The sequence below is a fragment of the Podarcis melisellensis genome (assembly GCF_964234715.1).
Source record: "Podarcis melisellensis genome assembly, chromosome: 6".
NCBI lineage: Eukaryota > Metazoa > Chordata > Lepidosauria > Squamata > Lacertidae > Podarcis > Podarcis melisellensis.
In genome coordinates, this window is record NC_138538.1 from 31,657,810 (window position 1) to 31,683,907 (window position 26,098).

Here is a 26,098-nt window from a genome sequence, read left to right on the forward strand (position 1 = left end):
AAAAAATGCTGATTTGGATCCTGCATCTTTTAGATTCTCTTCCTCTCCAGTTCCACAGAATTTTGCCTGCATTGCAAAATTTTGCCTGCCTGTAAAACTCCAGTAGAATTGATTTATCTTAAGAAATGCAGAAAATCCTGCTAACAAAAACCAGTGCCTGCAGCAATCTTTCTCTTTTGAAGTGTCCCTCAGTGTTTTGCTTCACGGTGTATCTTCTCTCTATCCATTGGAGTTGTGCCAAGGAAAGTTCTCCCTTGGTAATTGTGAAAGTAGGAGGGATACTGCTGATGGAGTGAGGAAGGAACATCAGGCCCAGCGTGTCAAGAAGGCATGAGAAAAAATGTCAACATAAGTGATCTCTGTGGCTGTGGAATATAATCCTAGGCCATCTGCAGGGCAAGCCATCTTTGTTGCAGCCTACATACATCTTACATATCTTTTAGACCTAGTGCTGACTGGGGCCTCTGTCTGGGCTGTGCCACTTCAGACCACAGGGGTTGGTGAATGCTCCTCCGTACCAAAATAAATAAATCTCTCCATGTAGCAAAGCTGAATGTCGGGAAGAAGAGTTCTGGATTAGTATCTGAAGAAATTTACTTCTTATTATTGTGGAGGCATATTCTGTCTTGTAAACCCTTACCTGCAGCCTGCAATGGCATCGATCTGACGTGGACTTACTCCCTAAGTCACTAAGCTAGGACAGAAATGATGTCGCCTAGGCCCACCTTCCTAGCTGGTGCCTCCAGATGTTTTGGTTTACAATGCACATCAGCCTCAACCAGCAAGGACATTGGGGAAGGCTGGTCTAGGCAGGTGTGGGAGCAGTGAAAAGAGCACACAGCAAATGTCCCAAGTGTGTTGGCACTTCTGCACTCATCTCTGGGTTAAACTCATATCCTAGAAGATGAGGGGGGTGGGGGGGAAATGTCTTCAGCTCAGGGACTACATTCCCTTGAGGCAAAAGCAGGCAGAGCAATAGATGTGACTCTTAATTTTGTGCTGTATGTTACATTCCATCCATGTACGTGTCAGAGGTTTCTGCTCACACACCTCATGCATCTGTCCATGCTCCTTCCAGGCATGCAAGAGGCATGTCACAGTTCAAGGGACACATTGCAGCCAGGCAACAGCACCCGGGGAGTATATGGCCTGTGGGAGGGGGCCTGAGGAGAGCTCTGAGGGCCAAGCAGAGGTCTACTAGCCTCTGGCCTGAGGTTACCCCTGCTGTAAGCTTAAGCATCTCAATGAAATAATTTCCAGTTCATATGTGTGGAGATGGTTTGTGTATTCTTTACCTGACTTTATCTAGCACTGCTGGACCAGCATTCAGTGCCACATTATATCTAAATGAAGCACCCTGACCGCTAGAGAAATGCAGGGGTCTTCCACAGAATCCCATGCTGTCTTGATCTAGTGTCGTGTTTTACTAAAGTAGTTCTGCCTGATTGAAAAAACTCATGTGAGGCTGAAATCCTTGTCACTGAGTGGGGTGGCCGGTCTTTGCAAAGTGATCACAGAAAGAGGCTTGTTACTCTTATTGTTGTACAAGATGCAACAGCCGTTCCGAAAGTCTGTGCCTCAGCGTTTCTTTTAAAAGCAGAATAAAAACATGTTCCTTTGTGGCTTCGCTTCATGCAGCATGATTTCACACTGCAGCACTTTCGTTTTATCTGGGCATACCTTCTCACCCCTCGGTCTGCGTGGAGAGGAAAAGTACAGAATTGCTTCAGACTCAGATTTTCTTTTTAAAGTTATTTCATGCATGTGTCCTGCAGGCTGTGTAGTGACACAATCCACTGCTCAGTGTAGTATGTGAATTTAATATGTGACCTTCTGCTTTAGGCCCAGGTTGAACTTTATGCAGAAATCTGTGCAGGTGCCATGAGTGCAAGTACTGCCTTGCTCAAGAGAACTTTCACCAAACATCACTTGCAAACTAGACCCCTCTTCATTTCGCTAGCCAGCAACTGTTTTCCTCTGCAAAGTACTATCTGCTGCTAGGTTCCTGTCATCTCAGTCATAGAAACATCTTCAGTATGTATTTGCCATGTGTCTTCTTTTTCCAGGACACATCCTCTTTTTCAGGGGTAAAATTTCTGTCCGGGTGGATTTTTTTAAGTTTGCCAAAATGTCTCTGGCTATGCTTTCTGGATGAGACCTAGACATAACTGGTGGCTGAAGACTTGCTTTCCTCTTCTCTTCTCCTGCCCCCCCTCAGCAATATATTACAGTTTCTGTAGCCTACATATAGTAGGGGTATTTTGCTCTTCAAAATATGGCAGCCCTAGTATGGCTATGTAAAGCTGTCTTATGCTGAGTCAGATCATTGAGCCGCTATTGTCTTCTTTGACTGACAGTGGCTTTCCTGGAACTCCAGCAATCTGGAGTGCAATCTGACCACTTGGCAGGAGGAAGCCTGTTTCCTGAGGGTACAATAGGATATTTGGTTAAGGACCTCCACCTCAGTCAACCTCTAGATAGCCAATCCTTGCCAGTTTTTGCCTTATTCCCCCCCCCCCCCGAGTCAGGTGGTCTGATCTTTAAACGCTTGTCACAAAATGAGAGTAAGGGGTTGGGGGGGGGTGATCCCATCATGCCTCACAGGCCTTGCCAGCTTCTCAGTCCGGTGTGTGAACCAAAGAACAGGCTGCCATGAGCTGCCATGTTAACGGTGCAGTGTGCTTCCTCTATAGGTAAAGGTACCCCTGCCCGTATGGGCCAGTCGTGTCCGACTCTAGGGTTGTGCGCCCATCTCACTTAAGAGGCCAGGGGCCAGCGCTGTCCGGAGACACTTCCGGGTCACGTGGACAGCGTGACGAAGCTGCTCTGGCGAGCCGGCACCAGTGCAGCACACGGAAACGGCATTTACCTTCCCGCTAGAAAGCGGTACCTATTTATCTACTTGCACTTTTTAGGGTGCTTTCGAACTGCTAGGTGGGCAGGAGCTGGGACCAAATGACAGGAGCTCACCCCGCCAAGGGGATTCGAACCGCCGACCATGTGATTGGCAAGGCCTAGGCGCTGAGGATTTACCCACAGCGCCACCCGCGTCCCATGCTTTGTATATATTCTCTTATAAATCCTTACCGTGGTAGTCCTATTTTTGGCAGTGTAATACTGTACTTACAAATACAAAAATGATGGTCCACACATAACGACTGAGGACTTTCTTTCAAAGTCCTTTCTTACAGTTACATATGATCTTCAGTCTTATAGAATGCAGACAAATGTTACTTGAGAATGGTGGTATGTCACCTTATAAGACTGGCGGTCATATGCATCTCTCAGAATTGACCTCGGAAGCAACTCAGATCTTGTGTGTGGACTCTTTTACCCCATAGCAAGTGAGCCAGTGTGGTGTAGTTGTTTGAGTGTCAGACTAAGGCCTGGATGACCAAGGCTCACTCTCCCATGAAGCATACTGGGTTACCTTGAGCCAGTCACTGCCTCTCAGCCTAACCTACCACACAGGGCTGTTTGGGGAATTATATGAGGAAGGGTGACCTGTGGGTGCCACCTTGAGCTTCTTGGAGAAAAAAGTGGAATGAAAATGCAATGAATGAATCAGTGAATCAGGTAAGAAAGTAAGCAAGCTAGGCACTTCATATTTCAACAGAAATCTCCTAAGTATCATGGGGTAACTTCTTTCATCTCTTTTTTTGCTTTTTTTCTAATTTCAGCGTGAGAACTTGATGAGGGGACAGCGTGAAGAGGAGGAAAGGTTGCTGCAGGCCATTCCCCTTTTCTGCTTTCCTGATGGCAATGAATGGGCACCGCTCACAGAGTTTAACAGGTAAGCGCCGTGCGACTTGTGAGTCAGCAAGGGACTAGCGCTGTATTGTCCCACAAGAGATTAGGAAAGCAAAATAGACACCAAGGGGCAAAGATGTAGTGCTACATACACATGATATATGTTTAAACCACATTTAAAAGATTTGGCCTCTCCCAAAGAGTACTGGGAACTCTAGTTTATCCCTCATGGAACTACAGTTCTCAGCCACCCTTAAGAAGCTAGTTTCCACGATACAGCTTTAACTATATGGTGTGTACTTCAGATTGTATGTTTGTGAGCAGAACCTTCTTTTCGAAATTCTGTAAAACCACCTGCTCATAATCGGTGGACCTTTATAACGATGCTTTATAATCCTGTTTCTAGTTTAGCCAGCATCTGTTGAGTGCAGAGAGGGTTTTGTTTTGTTTTTGCAAAGGGCTGATGTTAAACTGTCATTGTAATCTCTCTCTGCAGATTGTGATAATTGATTATTTTTGCACAATCTCTTACCATTCTCTCTGATGACTTAAAATCATGATAGTCCTCCCTTAAGACAAAAACAGATGCTACATTTTTCAGTGTGATAAAAATCTTAGGGTTTCCCCTGCCTCTGAAATGCACTGGCCACACATAACAAATGTAAAAGTTTAGTTCTGAGTACCTGCTCATTTTCCCCCCCTTCTACACAACTTCTGCATCTGACTGCCCTAGTTTTGAGTAAGCCTTTGTTATCTTTCACTTCCCTTCACAGGAAGAGGTAGTAATGCTTGCCTGTTGCAGCGCAGTTTGCTAAGGGAAGCTGGTAACACCCGTAATGTGCCTCGAAAACGTGACCTTTGTATGTTACCCAGTTTGCGTTTATAACTTAAAGATCTTCAGGGAAATACTGCTTTGCTGGTTTCATTCTTGTAGTTAACAGGTTCATTGGAATCACTTGTCATAAAAAAACCAAACTCCTGCTTTCCATGCCACTGCTCAGCTTATTTTTGGAAGAGTGAGGCTGCAGTGCAAAATCGTAGTTTATGCCTGCAAGAAACGGTTCAGATAATCTCTTTGCTCCCAGAAATGTTGCCGACCAAGCAGGAAAAAGAATACACTCTTATTTTCTGCTGAGTGGTGTGAAGGCACTTCTAGGGGAGCGGGGCATGTTTTCCACGTGTTTGGGCCAGTCATAGAATCTCTCTGATACATGGATCGTAAGGTTCCTGAGTTACTACCTGAAGACTGTATTTGCTGAGCCCTGAAACATTCAGAGACTAATTAATCTTGTCTGCTCATAAGTAAGCCCTATTGAATTCAGTAGGTTTTACTCACAGCTAAGTTGGGTGAGGATTGCAGCCTGCTTCCCAAATCTTCATTTAAGTAGCTGATTTGTTCTGCTCCCCCCCCCCCATACAATACTTAGCAGACTGGTAAAACTCTTAAGTCTTTTATTCTTTTTTTACAGTGAAACCTTTTCTTTTGTTCTCACCAATGTTGATGGAAGTAGGAAGATTGGCTACTGCAGGCGACTGTTGGTGAATATTTCTTTTACTACTATTTTTTAAATGTTCCTTTTAGTTTGATGTTTAGGCCCGGGGGGGGGGGGAGTGGGGCTGGCTAATCCAAGGAGCTCATGCAGTTTTTGCAGTCAGGCCCAACCCCGCACTGAGTTTGTAGTATGCCAGAATAGGCATAGTTTTTCATATTGACCCATAGTTATAAGACTTACAAAAGAAGGAAGTTGCTAATACATGTATGAATCCAGTGCCTTAGCCCCAGTCCTTACTGAAGTGCTAAATCTGTGCTTGGGTGTTACCGCTTTAAACTGCAGGTGGGACTCTCTCCCCTCTCTATGCACAAAATGCTAATCATTCTAATCAGTAATCATGCTAATCTTGGTCAGTACAGGAAACTTGATCCAGTGTTGCCCTGTTGTGTATTTTGGACCTAACACATGCCGACTGGATCCAAGGTGGCCATGAATCGTGATCTGTGCTTGTTAAGGAAGTCTCAATGTTGAAATTGCAGTACCCTAGTACTGTTCTTTAAGGAGTCCCCAATGCCATGCCCAAGACAATCTCACTGCTCACTCAGGGAGGGAGGTGTTTATGACAACAGCAGGATCCCTGTTCTGTGCTAGATGTTCATAGCCAAATGGATTGTATCTTGGACTGGGCATCTGGCATGGAGGAGAGGATCCCTAGGCACTACTACAGCAATCCCATGTTCCCACCCAATGACCATAAGTTGCTCTTGTACAAAATAACTGGCTTGAATTGACTGGGACCAAAAGGGTTTTGCAAGGTCTGGATAATACATACCAGCCGGTCAGCTTATTCATCCTTGATCGTATCTGTAGTGATGCACTACTTTGTACTTCTTTCTAAAGATGTGATTTAGGCCCGCAGATTTCATTTAGTCCTAAATTCACTATCAGAAAACAAGGTTGATAAATTCAGCAAGTGGGGCTCCCAGAGAGAATACGATGGGCAAATGCATTAGTTTAGCTGTAATGGGATTTTTGTTTCTGAAGCCTAGCAGTGCAGGCAAGGGCAGAGAGTGTGATGGAAATTCTTGACTCTGCAGCAGGGTGTTGGATGAAGGAACTGGGGCCTCTCCAGGGCATGAGAACTTGTCAAGTCCTTGTCAGCACTGGGCTATTGCTGGATTTGGCAGGGATTCTATGAAAACCACCAGATTCTTCCCCAAAATGTATGGAGCTTTAATGAAAGAGCATTGTCAGGTATAAAAAAGAACTTACACATTAGAGGAGAAAGTCAAGTGTGAGGAATGAAAACAGTACTTATTTCAAATGGTAAAAACAACCCAAATTAGTAGTAATAGTAGTGATGGCAGTAGGAGAGTGGGCTAGACTGCCAAAGATGATGATGATAATAATAATAATAATAATAATAATAATAATAATAATAATAATAATAATAATTATTTCTATACTGCCCTTCATCCAAAGATCCCAGGGCAATTCACAACCTTCTTTTTGTATGAACAGACCTTTGCAAAATATGTGCCCTTATCCAAGCATAGTGTTATGACTTTTATAAAATGCATTATGGGACAATTGTCTGCTGCTGCAAAGTGCCTAGCTTGCTCCTTGCCCTTACCACAGTCCCTTATCAACTTAAAAGTTGATAAGGCTGTTCTTTAGCGGAGGTGGAAAAGAAGATTCCCCTCCCCCTCGTGTGCAAGCAGCTCTTTCCACATGAGTAAAAACACCTGCTGTTTTTTAAAATTACATTTACAAATAAATAATAATGGTAAAGGGTCTCGTGGGGTCCCAGCGCTGGTGAACACTTATGTAGAATCCATGCTTAGAATGGGAGCATTTGTTATGTCCCTACCATTATGTAGGGCAGCCTTCCCCAACCTATTTGGCAGGGGCTGATGGGAGTTGTAGTCCAAAACACCTTGAGGGCACATGACTGACAAAAGCTGCTCTGAGCTATGTCACTGGTGCCTTTAGCTTTAAAAATCTGTGACTGTGTAAGCATCTATGGTGTGTGTTCCTAATGTTGGACCTCTAAAAAGGTAGAACTCTTGTGTTGGAGAGTGGCTGGGGCAACCCAGCCAGACGGGTGGGGTATAACAACCACAACTACCACCACCACAACAACACTCAGATCACCTCTTCCAAATAAAATAGGAAAAACTAAAAGCAAGAATCCACAGTCACATTTAGGTCCTAGTTTTTGTGGCTAAGAGTTTTGAGAGGGGAGGAAAACAGCCTTCTTTTTGAGTGACTTGGATCCACTCCATTTCTGCAGAAATCAAAAATGACCAGCCAGAGCTCTGCACTGTATGTTACAAAGGACACTTGGATCATAGTCAAGGCCCTTTGCCTCTGGAGACATCTAGGCTTACATTCCAAGGCAATCTGATGCAAATTCTGGGGCAATTTCTCAGATAAATGAAACAACAACTGATCTTTTTTTTTTTTTAAGTGTGTTTGTATCAATCACAGCACAGTTGCCCTTGAGTTGCTTGCGGCTTTATGTTTATTATGTTTGTTCCTTCAAGGGAACAGTGGGAGGGTAGGGGGGGCTTTGTTGTGCAAAGACTTGGACAAACACACACTGGGATCAAAATATAAATAATTAGCTTGAAGGATATACAGCCTGAATAGACAAGACAGACATAGAGGGGGAAGCAGAGAGGACCAGCAGAGACCGCTGGTTCAGGCAGCTACGTATTTCTGATCAGGGGTGAACAAGTTGAGGTGACTAAAGTATTAGTTTGTTTTTTAAAATCCATACACAAGGTGGGATTTTTCCCTAGCAGCGGATAAGGTAAGAGCAGAGAAAGAGAGAGGCAATGGGAGGAGACACCTTCCTGATACCAGAATCACTGTTGTTCACCTGGACATTATAGAGACACGTCAGGGGGTGGTGAGATTGGGGTTGTGGGAGCATGATGACCGGGTGCTGGATTGGCTCCATCAGGGCATGGCATATATGCGCATTCCAGGTTGGCTGTTGAATCTTCCTCCATCAGGGCTCCTGTTACTGCAGCTGGCACTCCCACACAGCCCCAATCTCACTGCTGCCTGGCCTCCCCCACCATAAGTGGTGCCAGTTCAAGGCACTCCATGGCACTGACTCCTCTTGGTTGCAACAGTGACCATTTCTGGAGCACTCCCTACGTACGTTGAAGGGAAACCTTGGCGGTGTGGTGGTGATTTTGGCATTGGCCCAATCTGGATCATGCCAGTGATGGGGGGAGGCCTGAGGCAAATGTAGATGGAGCATGGGCACAAGTGCGCTCCCACTCCCCCCCCCATCCTCCCCTTCTTTTTCCCCACTTGCTACCCACATGAAATCAGAACGAAGGCTGCACATAACCTCCAGTGCCACAGTTTCTCTATTCCTGCTGAAGATACAGAGCAACCAGAAAGTAGGACAGGAAATCAGAGCCTTCATTACTGGTTCTTTAACTCAGATGATAACAAAGGGACAGGCTTTTGAAAGATGTGAGACTCCAAGTCCTGGAGGGCGGGGGGGGGGAGCAGTGAGCCCTCAAGTAAGGGCTGCTGTGAATAAGGCCAGAAAAGGCCTCTTGACCACTCTTTGTACAGATGAAATGGGGGTCTTCACAGCTACCTCCACCCACTGTTCAGCCTTAGACTGAACAACCATCATTCATTGTGATGTGTTCCTTTTTCAACACAAGGGAGTGTCTGTTGTCTCTTTCTATTCTGCAGGGACAGTTGTTTTTTGTCCTCATTTCACTTTCTTGTAAACTTTGTGACCTCCCTTTGAGGAAGCCTATTTTGTGCACTTCCTTAAATTTGAGGCGGTGAACTGGAATATTCATATCTTAAATTAACCTGTTAGACATTCTGCACTGCCTTTCTTCCTTTGCCTTTCAGTTTTGAATATTCTTAATATCCACCTGTAAATGGGAGTTGCAGATCATAGGATCTTTCTCTTGGCTTGTTTCCAGTTAGCCAAAAACAACACAATCTACTAGTTTAATTCCCCTACAAACTGATTCATAGCAGTCTGATTCAGAAGTGAGTTTGTATGTTCTTAGAAGTTTACATGTTGGCATTCTGTTTGCTAGTGTAGCCAGCACCTTTGTTTGTGTTGTTTGCTCTTTTCACAAGATATGCAACATTCAAAGCTTACAGTCAGATTGCATTGCGCTTAGAAGTACAATGAAAACTGGCTGCAAACTGCATGTCGTAGATCAGGGCTGAACCAAGACATTTTGATGCCTGAGGCAAAGTACAAGTCAGCATGGCATATATGCCCATTCCAGGTTGGCAGTTGAATCTTCCTTCAACTTCTTCCCTGCACCTGAAGACTCCAAATTAGCTTAGGGGATGCAGGCCAGGCCACACGGCACACACAGCTCTTTAATCACCTTGCCACTGCTCTAAGCCCTGAGGCAGTTTCCTTCCTCTGTCTAATGACAAGGCCAGCCCTGTATTCTATACTGTTCTGAAGATGTTCTGGTTAACATATGAGGTACGCTATGTACTTTCATTTCTGCATGTCAAACAGTTCCAGTTATTTGTTAATAATAGCATTTTTGTGCACGTGGAATCTGGACTCGCTTTAAAGCAAATTGATTTCTTATGTGTGATTGGAAGCTGAAATGGAAAATTATCACCGATTGGGAATCGGTATTTGTCATGATAATGTCCGACATTCAGATTATCTGGTACATTCTTAAGAAGTAATTTACTAAATGAACGAATGTGTTTGTGCCCTACCTCTTAGGATACAGAGCCACACCAAGGGGATTGCAACACACACTCACACACAGCCAATCAATACAATATCTCATATAAACAATAAATTTCAAAATCACGGAACAGCCTGCAACCCCTCTCTTAATGAACCAAATGTGGCTGTTTCATTTGCTGTGGCTGAAGAACCCATTGTTGCCTAGTTGGAGGTTGGTGATCTGGTTCAGATCCTTCCCCCAGAGGATCTCAGTTGGAAAGATGAACTGTAGTCCTGGGTAGCTCAGTTGGTTAGAGCGTGGTGCTGATAAGGCCAAGGTTGCAGGTTCGATCCCCATATGGGACAGCTGCATATTCCTGCATCGCGGGGAGTTGGACTAGATGATCCTCAGGGTCCCTTCCAACTCTATGATTCTTGGGCAAGGTGCTAGCTGTGTCTCCATTCCTGCATCTGTACAGTGAGGTTGAAGCTTGAGGCAGAAGTACCTCCTTTCACTTCCTGTGACACAAATACTTGGCTCCTCAGAAACCTGGTTTTCTCGCTTGGCATGCACCCACACCATAACACTTCGTGAGGACAAATGAGAAAGTGTTGTGTGCATAAGAATTTCTGCATAATAATTACAGGGCACAACTTTCCAGCTGATAAAGCTTTGATGTTAGGCAGGGGAGGGGGGAGGAGAGAGAAACACACATCTTTCAGGGCAAATATTTCAATTGCTGCTTAGTTGAAAAGTCAACAGGAAGACTGAAGGCCTCGAAAGGTGAAAAGAATGAAAAGCTGACTTTGATGGGTTTTTGCTTTATTTCATATGTTAACAGAACTAGTCATCCCATAATTCCTCCATCAACCCATGGAGACCTGTGGAGAGACTCTTTAAGTTAATCTACAGGACTTCACAGTGAACACTATTGCAGCAGATATTCTGTGGTTCTGTTTGATGTTCGTTTTTGCTATTTGTATGTTCAGAAAACCACTCAATAGACATATTTACAAAGAAAAATCCCAAACAGCTGAAGGGACAGTTGGGGTGGGGGTGGGAAATACTTCAAATGTAGTGATTCAGAAGAAGGGGGAGGCAGTTGGATGTGTGACCATAAAGAAGGAATTGTCTTGAGGTTAAACAGGGCATGACATCGGGGGGGGGGGGTTACCAGCAAACCCCCACAACTGGGTGTGTGGTTCTTTAAAACATACCATAGAAGGGGGCTGAGCTTCTGCCTCCTTACTGCTTTTTTTAAAAAGCCATTTCCCCCCTCCCAGTGGTATTCTCTGTCCACATATAACCCACTCCACACACATAGGGAGAAAAGTGGCTGAAGGGGGGCTTTAGGAGAGGTTTGTAGGTGAGGGAAATGCTTCACTCTGACCACCAGCCCATGCTACCCTTTAAATCTGTATATTCACATTCTGTAAGGCTCTTGTATGACTCACTTTGAGTTATGCCATCATTGCTCCTACCTGTGTTCTGAGGAAACTCCAGACTCAGAACCAGGGCGTGTGCCCAGGGAAGCTTTCCTTGTGCCTGTTTCAGTGCTTTAGTGTGAAACCGGAAGTTCAGGAAGCAGTGTGGCCCCTGCCTCTCCAGCCCCCAAAAGTAGGTATCTCATTGCAGTGCCCTGGACTTGCATGCTGACTGATTTGTCATGTGGACTACCAGGAAACCTGCCATGGTTGTGTCCAGGTGCTATGTCCTACATGGAGTGACAGTTTGCTCTCACTTGGCAGCGCAAGTCCTAAGCACGTTTTACTCAGAAGTTAATTAACTTAATGCAGCTTGCTCCGCAATAGGTGGGTTTGGAGCTTCAGCCTCAGCATGTCAGAGCTCCAAAGGAAACCCCACGCAGATGCCTTCTGCCCAGTCAATATTCATCCATGCAGAGCTGTTTATACTTGGTCCCTCCACAGCTTAGGTTGTTTTCTATGGTGACAAAGAGCTTAACCATCTGTTCACCATCCGGTTTATTTGACATCTACTAAATTCTCATGTCTTAGGCTGTGGGTAAGGGGGGGGGAGGAAATCACTTGAGGCTCATTTTGTGTCATGAGGATGCTTCATGGAAATGCGCACTGCGACTTAATCAGGACTCGGCTAAATTTAGAAATAAACTGTTTAGTTAGCTTATAAAAAAACCAGGAGATTTCCCTCTCCCCCTCTGTCCCCCTCTGTTGGCATAGTGAAACTGCATTGCTTCCTGTTGCCAAACCAAATTTTCAAGTTCTGTGGGTGATTTTCACAAAACTGGGTCATCCAGAATTCACCTTTCTTCTGTGTTCAGTGAGTTAAGCTGATGTCTTGTTGATCTTGAGAGAGAGCAGGAGGGCGTTCAAACTGGTCTAGTGCTCGGGGCTTTCTTTCTGTCCTTATCATCCTAGAGGACAAAATGTGTTCCATCTGCTGCAGAAAAGAAGAAATACACCCCACCCCAAAGACGCTTGTTGCAAATAGCCCTGTGTTTTTGCTTTCACCACTCCATAACCAACAATCCAGTTTAGGGGCCTTGAAAGTTGTGTTTAGTGACTTAAGCCACCTCTTCTTGTTGCTATAGGAATGTTTTTGTGTATTTGCATACTATAAACATGCAGTTTGAACACGACGTTTAGTGGTGGTTAACTTTTTTGTAAAATGATTTTTTCAGCCATCTGGACGAGGTGCACGTCTTCCAGAGGTTTACTGCATTGTAAGCTGCCTGGGTTGTTTTGGCCTGTTTTCAAAGGTAGGAGTTCTGGACTATCTCTCCCCGCACCCCAGTCATCCCTTTTACTCTTCAGCACATACAGAAAAAATAGATTTGGCTCAGAATTGCTTGTGTTGTTATTCCATGTTTAAATCTACCAACTTCTGGTATTCCCCTTATGAGGAACCAGTACAAAGAAAGAGGCTCCATCTCACATAGATGTCATGCCTTGTAATCCCAGGTGTCCTTACCTACTGATCAGTGGAAATGTGCTCTGCACATCGTTATTAAAATTAAGAGCCAGTGTGGTACAGTAACCTAGTCATAGGAGGTGCTGCCACTCAAGCTCCCCAGTCCTGCAGAGTGGTTGGGAGGATGAGATGCCCTTAGAGGAAAGGCAGTTTACAAGAGGAGTTGACGCCAAGATGTCGAAGATGAAAGAAGCAAAATTAAGTCTTGTGCATCATAATGTGGCTTCCTTGCTGAGAATTCTCTTTCTTTTGTAAGTCCCTGGAGAGGTGCAAGCAGATTCGGAGTGGCTGTCAAGCGACTGATACCCTTCTTTTTTCCCATTAGATTTTGGATGAGGTGGAGAAAAGGCGGCAGATCTCTACAGCTGTCATCTACCCCTTTATGCAGGGTCTCCGGGAATCCCCTTTTCCAGCACCAGGGAAAACGGTCACCATTAAAAGCTTCATCCCCGACTCAGGGACAGAGGTTTGTAGCTGCTGATAATAACCTCAGCCGGTTCTATCATGACTAGTAAATACCATATTTTTCGCCCGTCCCATAAGGCGCACCTAGTTTTTTGGGGGGGAAACAAAGGGGGGAAATTTATTTATTTTTTCCCAGGCGCAGGGCTGGGGCGGGGGAAGCCCGAGCTTCCCCCACCCCAGCCCCCAGAACAGGCAACTCTCTGCAGCCTTCGGCATGCAGGCAACTCTCCGCAAGTCGTGGGAGCCCGGTGCGGGATCCCAAGGCTTACGGAGATCTGCGCGAAGCCTGCATTTGCTTCATAGGACGCACACACATTTCCCCTTCATTTTTGGAGGGGGAAAAGTGCGTCCTATGGGGCGGAAAATACGGTAAGTCAGTAATAGTGGTAGTTCAGCAGGGAGTGCAATAAGGCAGGAGCTGGTGATCACAAAACACTCTGTGGCTGGGTTCAGATGTTAACTTGAAACCATGGTCTGAATCTCATGGTTTCATGTTAACATCTGAACCCAGACCTGCCCCAAAAACGTAGTTCTTGGGGATAAACCAGGTGCTGAAGCCATGGTTTGAAGCTGGTCTGCAAGTTGCAGTTTGAGCTAACTATGGTTTCGCATTACATCCCAATTCACAGAGCATTGACAAACCACTCTAAGGGCCATGCTTCCTCCTGAAGAGACTACTACACAGTGGAGATGGCAGTGAATTTAGGAAAAGGAATGGTGGATAGATGGAAGGGACTGGTCAAGAAGCTCTAAACCATGGTTTGCCTGTTGTACACCTGGAAACTAAAATGGTTTGCTCACTTAACTATGGTTAGCATCACAAAACATACACCTGCACTACATTTGAAGTGAGCCTTTATGTGGCTAACTTTTGTTTATATGTGTCTGCCTGGATTTTATCATCTTGAAACCCATGGACCACATGGGTTGTTAATCATGGACACAAACCACAATTTTTCACTTCAGAAAGTGGTATGACTAACAAAACTGATGACTTCTCCACTGCAAGCACACTGCAGTTGAGATAGGAGGCAGGGGAAGAAAACTCAATTGGCATGGGAAGATTAGACATATGAATTGTCCAGTGTATGCCTTGAGAGGCTTAAGTGCCCACAGTCAGGAACTTTGGAAAGTACCCTATACCAGGTCAGGCTATTTGCCTGTTGTTTGTTTTGACTGAAAGTGGTTCTCTGGGACTGGGGTGGGGAACTTGTGCTCCTCCTGGTGTTGTTGGGCTCCAACGCCCATCAGCTGCCTCCATTATGGGCAATAATTTTGGGATGATTGGAAGGGCCACAGGTTTCCCACTGCTGCTCTAGGATCTCAGAAATAGGCCTTTCATGTCACATACTACCTGACCTTCATTCCACCTGGACAGGTGATGGATTGAATCTGTATGCAAAGAGTGTGCTCCACTACTGTCATTCAGGAGGACAAGAAAAGACTCCTAGGCTATTAACAGTTGCATAGGAGAGGGAATTTATGTAGGTGTAGTTTTTATTACAGTCGTACCTGCCAAAAACACCCTGTCCTTTATAACTACAGTGGTACCTCAGGTTACATACGCCTCAGGTTACATACTGTCAGAGCTGCCTCTAGGTCCCAGCTCACAGAGGACCAACGCCAGCCGGTGGTAATGTACAAAAGTCTTTATTGAAGTTCAGTTTCCATTTACAAGCCGTAGCGTGCAGCTCTACGTCTAGAACCTAGACCGGCGAAGCTCCGTCTGAGTCTCCGCCTCCTGTACACCAGTTTAAGACTCTAGCCTTACTCCACCTCTTCCGTTGTTCCTTCCTCCTCTGGTTCCATCTGCCCCCGGGGTCTCCTCCTTTCTGGACTCTTCTGACGCTGACCCCCCTGACTCTTGTCCCTCCTTCCGGCGGGCTTTAGGACCTGGTTCCCTATCCGGGCTACCTGCTGTGCCGCTCGCCTGTACATTTGAACTTGGCGCGCGCGCCCAGCCTCCAACTTTCCTCTCGACCGTTTCCGCGCTCTCCGATGGAGGCGTGGTCAATCCTGACTCATCTCCTCTCGCCAGTGGTGAGCAGCCTGATCCCGATACCTGGGACTCCTCCCCCCCACTGCGCTCTGGTGGGGAAGCTGGTCCTGATTTCCAACTGCTGCTCTCTGAGTCCCCTCTGGCCCCTTCTTCCTCGGGTGTCCCCCTAGGCACCCCCCTTGCCCTGGCCATGGGCGCCCCATTCTGTGAATCTTCCGATTCGCTGGAGAGACTCAAGGAATCCCTCGGACCACTGTCATCGCCTACGCTCCCCTCGGATTCCTCCCCCTCGCTCTCCATTTCCTCCCTCTCCTGTGCCTCTGCTCCTGAGCCCCTGACACATACGCTTCAGGTTACAGACTCCACTAACCCAGAAATAGTGCTTCAGGTTAAGAACTTTGCTTCAGGATGAGAGCAGAAATCGTGCTCCGGCGGCGCGGCGGCAGCAAGAGGCCCCATTAGCTAAAGTGGTGCTTCAGGTTAAGAACAGTTTCAGGTTAAGCATGGACCTTCAGAACGAATTAAGTACTTAACCTGAGGTACCACTGTATTAGAAATCCAAAATCTGTGACTGCTTCTGCATCTACCTGCCCCATTAGTATTGCTTGTCTGATCATAACAGCATGAGTGGTTTGGATTGATATTGGCATGCTGAATCAAAGTGCAAGAAATTCCCTACAATGGGATGGGAATGTGGTTTTCTACTTTGTAAAAAGTTGCCAGATACAGTGGAGGACAGGACTTGTGTACATTTTAATATTTGCACAGATTTGGGCAGATGTAGATTCCCTCCTTCCGTACTAGGACATGACAACAGCACCTACCCAAATTTCCTCTTTGATGCAACCATGAAAGGTGTAAGAGACCTGCCCTCTAATGTGTCTGGCATCTCTTCTAGCCCATAGCAAGTTTCCTCCCTAGGGAAAGGTCCTCTTACTTAGAAATATTAGTTAGGTCCTCGGCCCCAAAGCGTGACTTGCCTTTCTGTGCTCTGTGCTAGTGAGTTTTGACTTCCTGTTATGATGTCAAAAGTTTGTTTCTTTCAGCTGCCAGAAAATGAAATTCTGGTATGATTTCCTGGCTTGCTCAATGTTTAAGGCAGCTGGAAGAGTTAGATAGTGAGTGCAGCCTGCATTTTCCTCAAAAGCACCAGCGTCTGTTCATTATCCTTAAATGGGCATAGCAGTATGTTTCCACCAGACACTTTTTGACTTGACTTTTATGGAGAAGGAGAAACTGCGCACAGAAAACAGATTATTTCAGCAGTCACACCCTTGTGGAAGTGCCCTTGCTAGCTTTTGTGCACATGTATAAACCTCCTCTGCAGGATTTTGCTCAGGAAACCAGTTCCTTTTGTTTGCATTGCAGACTTTGCTCAGGGAAGAGCCAGTTTCTCATCTTTGTATTGGAAGCTGACCCTAGGGCAAGACAAGAGTGGCTGGAATTACGTTATGGTCACTAAACTACATTTTCTCACCCCATTACGGGAATAGTTGTGAAATGTTTTAAAGAATGATTCTGCTTTTTAAAAACGAGAAAGGGGGAACAAATGGAATAAACGTCATTGTGCTTTGAAAATAAATTTTAAAACCAGATAATTTAAAGCGTGAGAAGTGGGGAAAGGCCCACCTACTCCAGCCTCCTGGTCTCATAATGCCTAAACAGATCCCTGTGGGAAAGCAGGGGCTGAGCACAGCAACTCTCCATACCTGGAGCTCCTAGCAACTGGTATTCAGAGGTCTACTGATTCTGACAGGACAGGCAGAGCATCTGCCTGCTGCACACTGCAATGTCCGGAGGAAACAGAATGGCGATGGAAGGGCAGGCAAGTCCTGTACGGTGTATATAGTATGTACTTTTGGACCTAACACACAGATTGGTCTTCTCTGTGCAAATTGTCAAAAAGCTTTTTCTGAGTCTATGTGGCTTTTTTTCTGGCAACTTTGGCTGGGATTACTATGGTCTATTTTGTATTTTATTTTAACAAAATAATCATTTATTTGTTAGCTCCAAAAAAGGAGCAAAAGAAATAAAAAGATAAAAAATAAAAACATTATAACCCATAAAGCATCACAGCCTGAAAGGACAAAAGTACAAAGATACAGCACGGCCTTAGAGTGGTAATAAAGTATTAACTCCTGCAAAATGTCCCTTTGCCCATAATAAAGATATGGGAAAATAAAGTATTCTCCACCTGTGAATTCTATCATTATTGAGAATAAAGCTTCTATAACATCTTAGATGCGCCATATGTTTGCCCATGCTGATGGCAGCGAGTGACCAATCATTTAAGAAATAAAACCATGCCATGTAACAAAAAATAGCTCATTCCAGCTCTGCCCTTTAGATGCTTGTAGTTTGTGAGATATCTTTTCAAGGAGGGCAATTTGCCAAACCTTAAAGTACCAGCGATCCAAATTATTAAGACCGAAGGACTTCCAGGATTTAGTAATAGAGCCCCGGGCTGCTGTTAAGAGATGAGAAATAAATTATTTGCTTTTCAGACTCGGTTCTGTTTCCATATACAGGTTCAAAAGTGTCAGGTGGAATGATGGCTTAATAGTTTAGTTATCAAAGAGAGAGAACACCTCATTCCACATTTCTGCCACTTTTGAGCAGGCCATAGTCTCTCTTTTGGTGGGCTGCTGAAATTAAGATCTGGGTTTTAACTACCCAGTCCTGCTAGCAGAAGCCAGCACAAGGACTGTCAGTATCACGGCATAATTTCGTCCTTGCCTCCCTCTGCACTCCCACCCTCCCATCTCGCCTAGGAGGGTCAGGGGAAACCCCAGAACAGTGCAGGAGAGGAGAGAGGGGAACGTTGCAGAAATGCCTGCGCCCATGAAATGATCTTGTTAGGACTACACTGCATTCCACCCTAAGCTTGCAAAATAAACAAGAATAGTTAGTTCTGCCTGGAATCAAGCATTTGCTTCTCTGCCCTGGCTGTAGTGAGTCACTTGCAGTATGGAAAGTCCAAAGGTTACCGAAGCTGTTGCACCACTGCTGCCTTTTGAAATAAAGGATTATGGGCAAATGACAGGCTTAAGAGGAGGAAATAGATGTGCATTCCACTGGTTTTATTGGGACATACTCAAAAGTAAGTGTGTGCATGTGATTGCAGCCAAAGTTGGCACAGTCCTCCTTGCTTCCTGGCTGTCTCTGCTCTCCAATCAGTGATGGTGGCAGATGGGCTGCCTCTAGACTGATGTTGCTGAATGGCAAGTAGCCTGTGGAAGGATATGTCAGTTTGGGTTCTCAGGTTCTCCTTTTTTCCGATCTGAAATTCAGTTCTCCACATTTCTGCAGCAAATTGTAATTATTATTTAAATACTTGTGAAAATTAGTCAGCTTTTTTTGTTTAATTTCTCCCAGTAAACACACACACACACACACACACACACACGGTTTTGAATAATGTTTCACATGGTTGCAAGCAATTTCCCCAAATATAATGGACTATTGTATGGTATTTTCACAAAGATGTTCATTTTTATGCACGTTTTCCCAACAATGTGTGCATTCTTGGGATCACTGCACCTCCAAATTCAGGTAAGTTCGAATTTTGAATGACAGCTGTGCTTCTGTTCGCATTTTGCTTCAGAAAAGCGCAAATTTGGCAAATTCAGTTTGAAATGCAAATTGGATCAAATTTCTCCACCATTCCTCATGGCAAGCAAAGGGAGTAGAAGAGGTGTTAGCCCAGACTACCCCATTCATTCCAGTTCCATTCCACTCGGGAGATGCTCTTTTAAGCCTGTGCTCTGCCTCAGGAAACTTCAAGTGGTTGAGGCCCACCCTTTGTGCACAGCTTGCTCTTGTTTAACCTATTAAATGTATCCTGTCAGGTGTGTGCATATGGCCTGGCTTGTTGGCTGTCTCAGCTTGTGGATTTTCAGACACTTGAGTCTTGTGGTGCCACTGGTATAGCAGAAATGCTTGCATACTGCCCTCTGCAGGCGAAAATTAGCATTATAGTATGGAAGTTAATAAAATATGCCTGTTGTCTTTGTCCATGGAGTTTTCTTGGCAGGGATACTGGAGTGGCTTGCCGGTTCCTCCTCCAGGTGGATCACGTTTGGTCAAAACTCTCCACTATGACCTGTTCATCTTGGGTGCCCTGCTCGGCATAGTTCATAGCTTCTCTGAGTTCTTCAAGCCCCTTCGCCACGGCAAGGCAGTGATCCATGAAGGGGGAAGTGATGGTATTCCAGCTGAACTATTTAAAATTTTAAAAGATGATGCTGTTAAGGTGCTACACTCAATATGCCAGCAAGTTTGGAAAACTCAGCAGTGGCCAGAAGATTGGAGAAGATCAGTCTACATCCCAATCCCAAAGAAGGGCAGTGCCAAAGAATGCGCCAACTACCGCACAATTGCACTCATTTCACACGCTAGCAAGGTTATGCTTAAAATTCTACAAAGAAGGCTCAAGCAGTATGTGGACCGAGAACTCCCAGAAGTGCAAGCTGGATTTAGAAGAGGCAGAGGAACCAGAGACCAAATTGCAAACATGCGCTGGATTATGGAGAAAGCTAGAGAGTTCCAGAAAGACATCTACTTCTGCTTCATTGACTATGCAAAAGCCTTTGACTGTGTCGACCACGGCAACCTATGGCAAGTTCTTAAAGAAATGGGAGTGCCAGATCACCTCATCTGTCTCCTGAGAAACCTCTATGTGGGACAAGAAGCTACAGTTAGAACTGGATATGGAACAACTGATTGGTTCAAAATTGGGAAAGGAGTACGACAAGGCTGTATTTTGTCTCCCTGCTTATTTAACTTATATGCAGAATTCATCATGCGAAAGGCTGGGCTGGATGAATCCCTAGCCGGAATTAAGATTGCCGGAAGAAATATCAACAACCTCAGATATGCAGATGACACAACCTTGATGGCAGAAAGTGAGGAGGAATTAAAGAACCTTTTAATGAGGGTGAAAGAGGAGAGCGCAAAATATGGTCTGAAGCTCAACATCAAAAAAACGAAGATCATGGCCACTGGTCCCATCACCTCCTGGCAAATAGAAGGGGAAGAAATGGAGGTAGTGAGAGATTTTACTTTCTTGGGCTCAATGATCACTGCAGATGGTGACAGCAGCCACGAAATTAAAAGACGCCTGCTTCTTGGGAGAAGGGCAATGACAAGCCTAGACAGCATCTTGAGAAGTAGAGACATCACCTTGCCAACAAAGGTTCGTATAGTTAAAGCTATGGTTTTCCCAGTAGTGATGTATGGAAGTGAGAGCTGGACCATAAAGAAGGCTGATCGCCGAAGAATTGATGCTTTTGAATTATGGTGCTGGAGGAGACTCTTGAGAGTCCCATGGACTGCAAGAAGATCAAACCTCTCCATACTGAAGGAAATCAACCCTGAGTGCTCACTGGAAGGACAGATTGTGAAGCTGAGGCTCCAGTACTTTGGCCACCTCATGAGAAGAGAAGACTCCCTGGAGAAGACCCTGATGTTGGGAAAGATGGAGGGCACAAGGAGAAGGGGACGGCAGAGGACGAGATGGTTGGATAGTGTTTTCGAGGTTACCAGCATGAGTTTGACCAAACTGCGGGAGGCAGTGGAGGACAGAGGTGCCTGGCGTTCTCTGGTCCATGGGGTCACGAAGAGTCGGACACGACTAAACGACTAAACAACAACAACAACAAAAATAAAATATATGGAACTGTTGTCTAAAACAGGAGGCTACAAGCAGCAGCAAGCCTGGAGCTCGAGTGCTGTTCCTTCTCTCTCTTCCCTGGTGTAGCTACAAGGAGATAAGAAACATTTAAGCTAATTGGATTCTCTCACTGTGTCCAAACTCATGGGGACTCTGGTTTGTTTAAACTAACTGAGAACGAATCTGGATAATAATTCACTGTTTGATTATCTTGGTCTATTTGAACAAGCCTTAGTTCTCCTGAGTTCATATGTAACGTAGAACTCAAGCCCAAGACTTGCTGCTCCTTGTGCACATAATGTAAAATCATAGTTTTGTGTTACATTCAAAAAGGGCATTTAGGTTGAATTCTAGGGCAGTAATTTTAGTTGATCATAATGATTCCTCTTCACTGAGTAGCTGGAGATAGTGTGCGGGGGAAACGTGGAGTGTTTTTTGCTAAACCTATGATACAAAATGCACCCACTCCTGTCTCCATAGATGAACATAGTCATCCTGCCATGTCTTGCTTTCTTCCTCACAGCATATTGAGCTAACACGGCCTCTGGACTCTCACTTGGAACACGTGGAATTTCAGGCCCTCTTTCAGTGCCTCAGCCCCGAGAAGATCCTCCAGATATTTGCCTCTGCAGTGCTGGAACGGCGGATAGTATTCCTGGCCGAGGAACTCAGGTGAATTTCTTGGCTTCCATCTAGGCCAAAAACTAATTGCGCTTCAGCCCCACTGAAATCAGTGGGATGACTTTGTTGCTTGTACTGTCAGGAAGTGTAGTGATTATTCAGAATTTATTTCCCTGTTGGCGTAGATTGGAGTGGAGGATGACTGAATGTGGCCCATCAAGCCGCTTTGCTTGGCCCTCTCTACTGGCGTGAAATGAAAGTAATGAAATAAGGGTATTTGTCCGCCATGTTCAATAGATTCCTGCCTGGTGCGCACCTAACCTTTCTGAGTGTTTCTCAGTACAGTGGTACCTCGGGTTACATACGCTTCAGGTTACAGACGCTTCAGGTTACGGACTCCGCTAACCCAGAAATAGTACCTCGGGTTAAGAACTTTGCTTCAGGATGAGAACAGAAATCGCGCAGCGGCGCAGCAGCAGGAGGCCCCATTAGCTAAAGTGGTGCTTCAGGTTAAGAACAGTTTCAGGTTAAGAACGGACCTCCAGAACTAATTAAGTACGTAACCAGAGGTACCACTGTAATAATCTCATCAGCATTATGATTCCCTTTTCAGCTCCCTTTCCAAGTGCATCCATGCAGCTGCAGCTCTTCTTTACCCCTTCACCTGGGCCCATACATACATCCCGGTGGTTCCAGAGCAGCTTCTCAGCACCGTCTGCTGCCCCACCCCCTTCATGGTTGGGATCCAGAAGCGCTACCTAGATGAGGTTCAGGAGCAACCCATGGAAGAGGTACTGTCCTTCATGTTTCTGAGTAAGGGGAAAGTGGCCCTGAATGGCAGGAGAGCAAAACATGACTCTGTATTTGGGGCTATCACAGCACCCAAGATGGACATTCGTGGTGTCCACCTATGTCCTCCTGCTGGCAAGGCAGCTATTCTTCATCACTTTCACCTTCATATCCAGTTCCATGTCATCTTAAAGGCTTGGCATGGTCATTTGGCTCTCATAAAATCAACGTTGGTTGTTCCATCCAACTACAATATGCCTAGATTTCCCCCCCCCTCCATGCAAATATTTCACTTTGGCTCCTGGTTTAATTTAATGATGGTGTCAGTTTACACCTTTGGGCCTGACTCAAACCCCTGAAAGGAACTTTCATCAAAGCCTTGAAATAAACCAAAGAAACCCAAAACAACAAAATCCTCAAAGACTCCTCTCCATATGAACTAGTCCGTATCTTCTGGTCTTCATCAGATGCCTTTCCCCATGTGCCTTGCCAGTAGTAGGTACAGAGTGTGGCCACAGAAGAATGGCCTTTTCAGTGGTGCCCCCCAGTGCAGTCTGTAGGATACTCTACTTGGGGAGATGTGCCTGACACCGTCTTCGTCAGTCTTTAGGTGCCAGGCTGAGACTTTTTTGTGTGCTCAAGCTTTTGATAATTAATTTGCCTTTTACAAATTATTGTTCATATTTTAGCAGGTTGGGTAGGACTTATAACATTCTACTGAATGTCTGTTTCATATATTTTCTATTGCTCATTGTTCCACACTTTTCTGGTTTGGAACTGCTTTTATTTGTTGTATTTATGTCTTGTCAAGTTGCTTTGGGACTTTTTATTTTGTATAAGTGGCTAATCAATGCAGATAATAAAAATTAAAACTCCCAGGATTACTGGGCATCAGAACCCACAATGTCAGTGAGTGTTTTGGCACAACTTGGTTGAAGCCACTGCCTTCTGAATCCCCTGCATTCTTCCAGCCCTCCAATTTTGAACATTCTCTGGATAGTTTGCTCATTCTTAAAGTAGTTCTGGATAAATAAAGCTGGATCCTATTTTATTTTTACCTTTTTAGGTGCTCCTTGTTGACCTGTGCAAAGGAAATTTCTTAAAATTGGTAAGTTCAATCCAAATCCAACATTATCCTTGGGTCTCCTCTGTCTTTTATGTCAATAAGAGTTTTATGTTTTACCCATGGTTTCTTCTCCCTCCAAATAAACTTAGACAAATCTTTTTGTCAATCTTTCAGACATCGTGTATCCTTAAGTATTGGAATTGTTTGGAATAGAAATAGCATTTTAACCAAACTCAGACCTGCCTAGCCTCCAAAACATTACTAAACCATGTGCTTTCAGACAATACCCTGGGATCATTTAGACAGTCTTCACTCTGCCAGGCTAGGCCAGTATAATCTGATGGCAAATCCAGCTCTCAGGTTGTCATGCTACCTGTTTCTTGGTTTCTTCGTGAGATAATCTTTCTGTTCTCCTCTCTGATACCATGGAATGGCTCCTGTTGATAGCTAATGAGAGACTGCATATCCATGCTGTCAGATGCTGTTGTGGTTGCTTGAGAGTAACCAGGCAGGACTCCGACCTGTCTTTTACAGGCTTTATTTTGGTGCAAACTATTTACAGTGAAGAGTGTCATAAGTTCATGTCTGGCTCAATCGCTAGCAGAATCCGGGAGTGGTCTGTTCTTGTACCTCCCCCAACATAAACATTTCGTCACCCCCAGCCTTTTCCGCCCCTCCCTGTGCCTCAAGCTACTGCGCATGATGGGCGAAGGCAGGGGTGTACTTCCCTCCTCTACGGCTTGCTCAGGCGCGGTGTTAAGGCTCTTTCTAGCATCCCCTGGTCCTTCCACCTCTTCTCCACTGGAGGTGGGGCTTTCCTCCTTGCCAGAAGAGGAACTGATTCGCAAGATTTTCGGAGGCTTTCTGTAACACAATTCCCCCTCTATCTCTCACCTCTGTGCCGATGGCAGTTCCCTGACACATATAAATTACATCTGTCTGTACGTTGTGCAGAATGTGTCTTGGAGGAGCTAGTGGCAAGACGTGTTTATAGCCCTGCAGACCTGAAAGTGCCATCAGAAAGGGGTTATTTTTGAGTGGCAGCCCCTTGTCCTCACATCTGCTGCTTTTCAGTGGCCGGCTGTTGTCTAAACCTCCCTGTTAATAATTCTGCAGGTTGGTGACGAAGAAGAGATTTTGCCTGCCAAGCTACAAAGCGAGATGCTGTCTTCTCTGCCCACGATGAACAACAACGTACAAAGTAAGCCTGCCTGTCTCCGTCTCCCTTTATATACATAAAACAGAGCTATTTGAGAAATGTTATGAGGGAAGGGCTCCAAAATGGCTGTCCTTGGACAGATGAGCTCAGATAGGAGATCCTTCTTTCCAAAGGTGGAGGGGACAATTTTGCATCTCTAGCTCTTTCTGCCATTACAGATTATATGCAAGCTAGTGATGCAGGTAGATCTTCCCTTTGGAGACCTATGTTTCCATGGCAACAGCTCCTTAGCAGTTTAATGCTAGGGGATTGGCTTTTATGACTTAAGGACGCCACAGTTAATTGATGAGTTAATACGCCATTACTGCCTCCACTGTGTGTAAGTGGTAGACATTTCCTCATTAAGAAAACGAGTATGCAGAGCTTTAAAGCTCTTTGATTAAAGGGGCTGTGAGAGTGAAGAGTACCTATGTTCACGTGAATTCTCCATAATCCCTATTAGAGATTAATGTCTGAGAACTCTGAAGAACTCAGCAAGGATGAGTAATGTCTGTTCCCTGGGGTCTGTGTATTTGTATATGTCACCAAGCTTCTTCTATTAATCTGCAAGGCCCTTAACAGCTTGAGTCCAGGATATCTTAAGGACCGCCTGATCCCTTATATCCCTGCCCGATCGCTGAGATCTTCGGGGAGTATGTGTTGTTTGTTCCCCATGGCTCAGATATATAGCTTGTAACCACCAGAAATGGGGCATTCTGTGTTGTGGGTCCAAACCTGTGGAACTCCCACCTAGTTGAGATTAGGCAGGTGCCATCCATGCTGATCTTCAGGTACACAACAAAGACTTCCTTATCCTAGCAGGCATTTTAAGGCTGCCTTCAGCTTTTTGGTGTCTCTTTACTGTTTTATTCTCTGCATGGTTTATTTTTATGTACACCTCTTAGAAATGCTAAGGATTAAGGGGGTATATAAACGCAATCAATAATAAATGGGCACATATTGAACCATTTGTGTGCATCCATGTTAAGTATTGGCTGACTCTCTCCATGCAAGAAAACACACAAGAGAGACAGAGAGGCAGGCAGACAAAAAGGCCGTCTGGTCCTGTATCCTGAGGCTTGGGAAAGGAGCAACATTTGTTCTAGACCTGAACTGTACATTATCTCATTTTCTCTCCCTGCTCCCAAGCATCTGAGGAACTCAACACACGTGTTTCAGACGCCTTTGTGCAGTTTTTCGTCAAAACAATTGGCCACTATCCGGCACACATCAAGTGGGGCAAGAATGGTCAGGGCAGCTTCCAGGAGAGGTCGTTCTGCAAGGCCCTCACCTCCAAGACCAGTCGCAAGTTTCTGAAAAAGTTTGTGAAGACGCAGATGTTCTCCTTATTTATTCAAGAAGCAGAAAGGAACAAGAAGAGTGTTGAAGGTAAAACTGGC

General features: G+C 45.1%; 1 protein-coding gene across 2 annotated transcripts in view; it reads left to right on the forward strand.

The window, feature by feature from the left end:
• DENND2D (DENN domain containing 2D) overlaps window positions 1-26,098 on the forward strand; it is a 34,858-nt gene that overhangs the window by 7,685 nt on the left and 1,075 nt on the right. The window contains exons 3-11 of one of the 2 annotated variants that reach the window (XM_081914431.1): window positions 3,681-3,793; window positions 5,220-5,289; window positions 12,600-12,677; window positions 13,278-13,355; window positions 21,548-21,696; window positions 22,259-22,436; window positions 23,501-23,542; window positions 24,617-24,701; window positions 25,848-26,087. In XM_081914431.1, coding sequence (XP_081770557.1) covers window positions 3,681-3,793; window positions 5,220-5,289; window positions 12,600-12,677; window positions 13,278-13,355; window positions 21,548-21,696; window positions 22,259-22,436; window positions 23,501-23,542; window positions 24,617-24,701; window positions 25,848-26,087 — 1,033 coding nt within the window. Of the gene's footprint in view, window positions 1-3,680; window positions 3,794-5,219; window positions 5,290-12,599; window positions 12,678-13,214; window positions 13,356-21,547; window positions 21,697-22,258; window positions 22,437-23,500; window positions 23,543-24,616; window positions 24,702-25,847; window positions 26,088-26,098 lie in introns of both variants that reach the window. The other variant, XM_081914430.1, reaches the window with a different exon arrangement.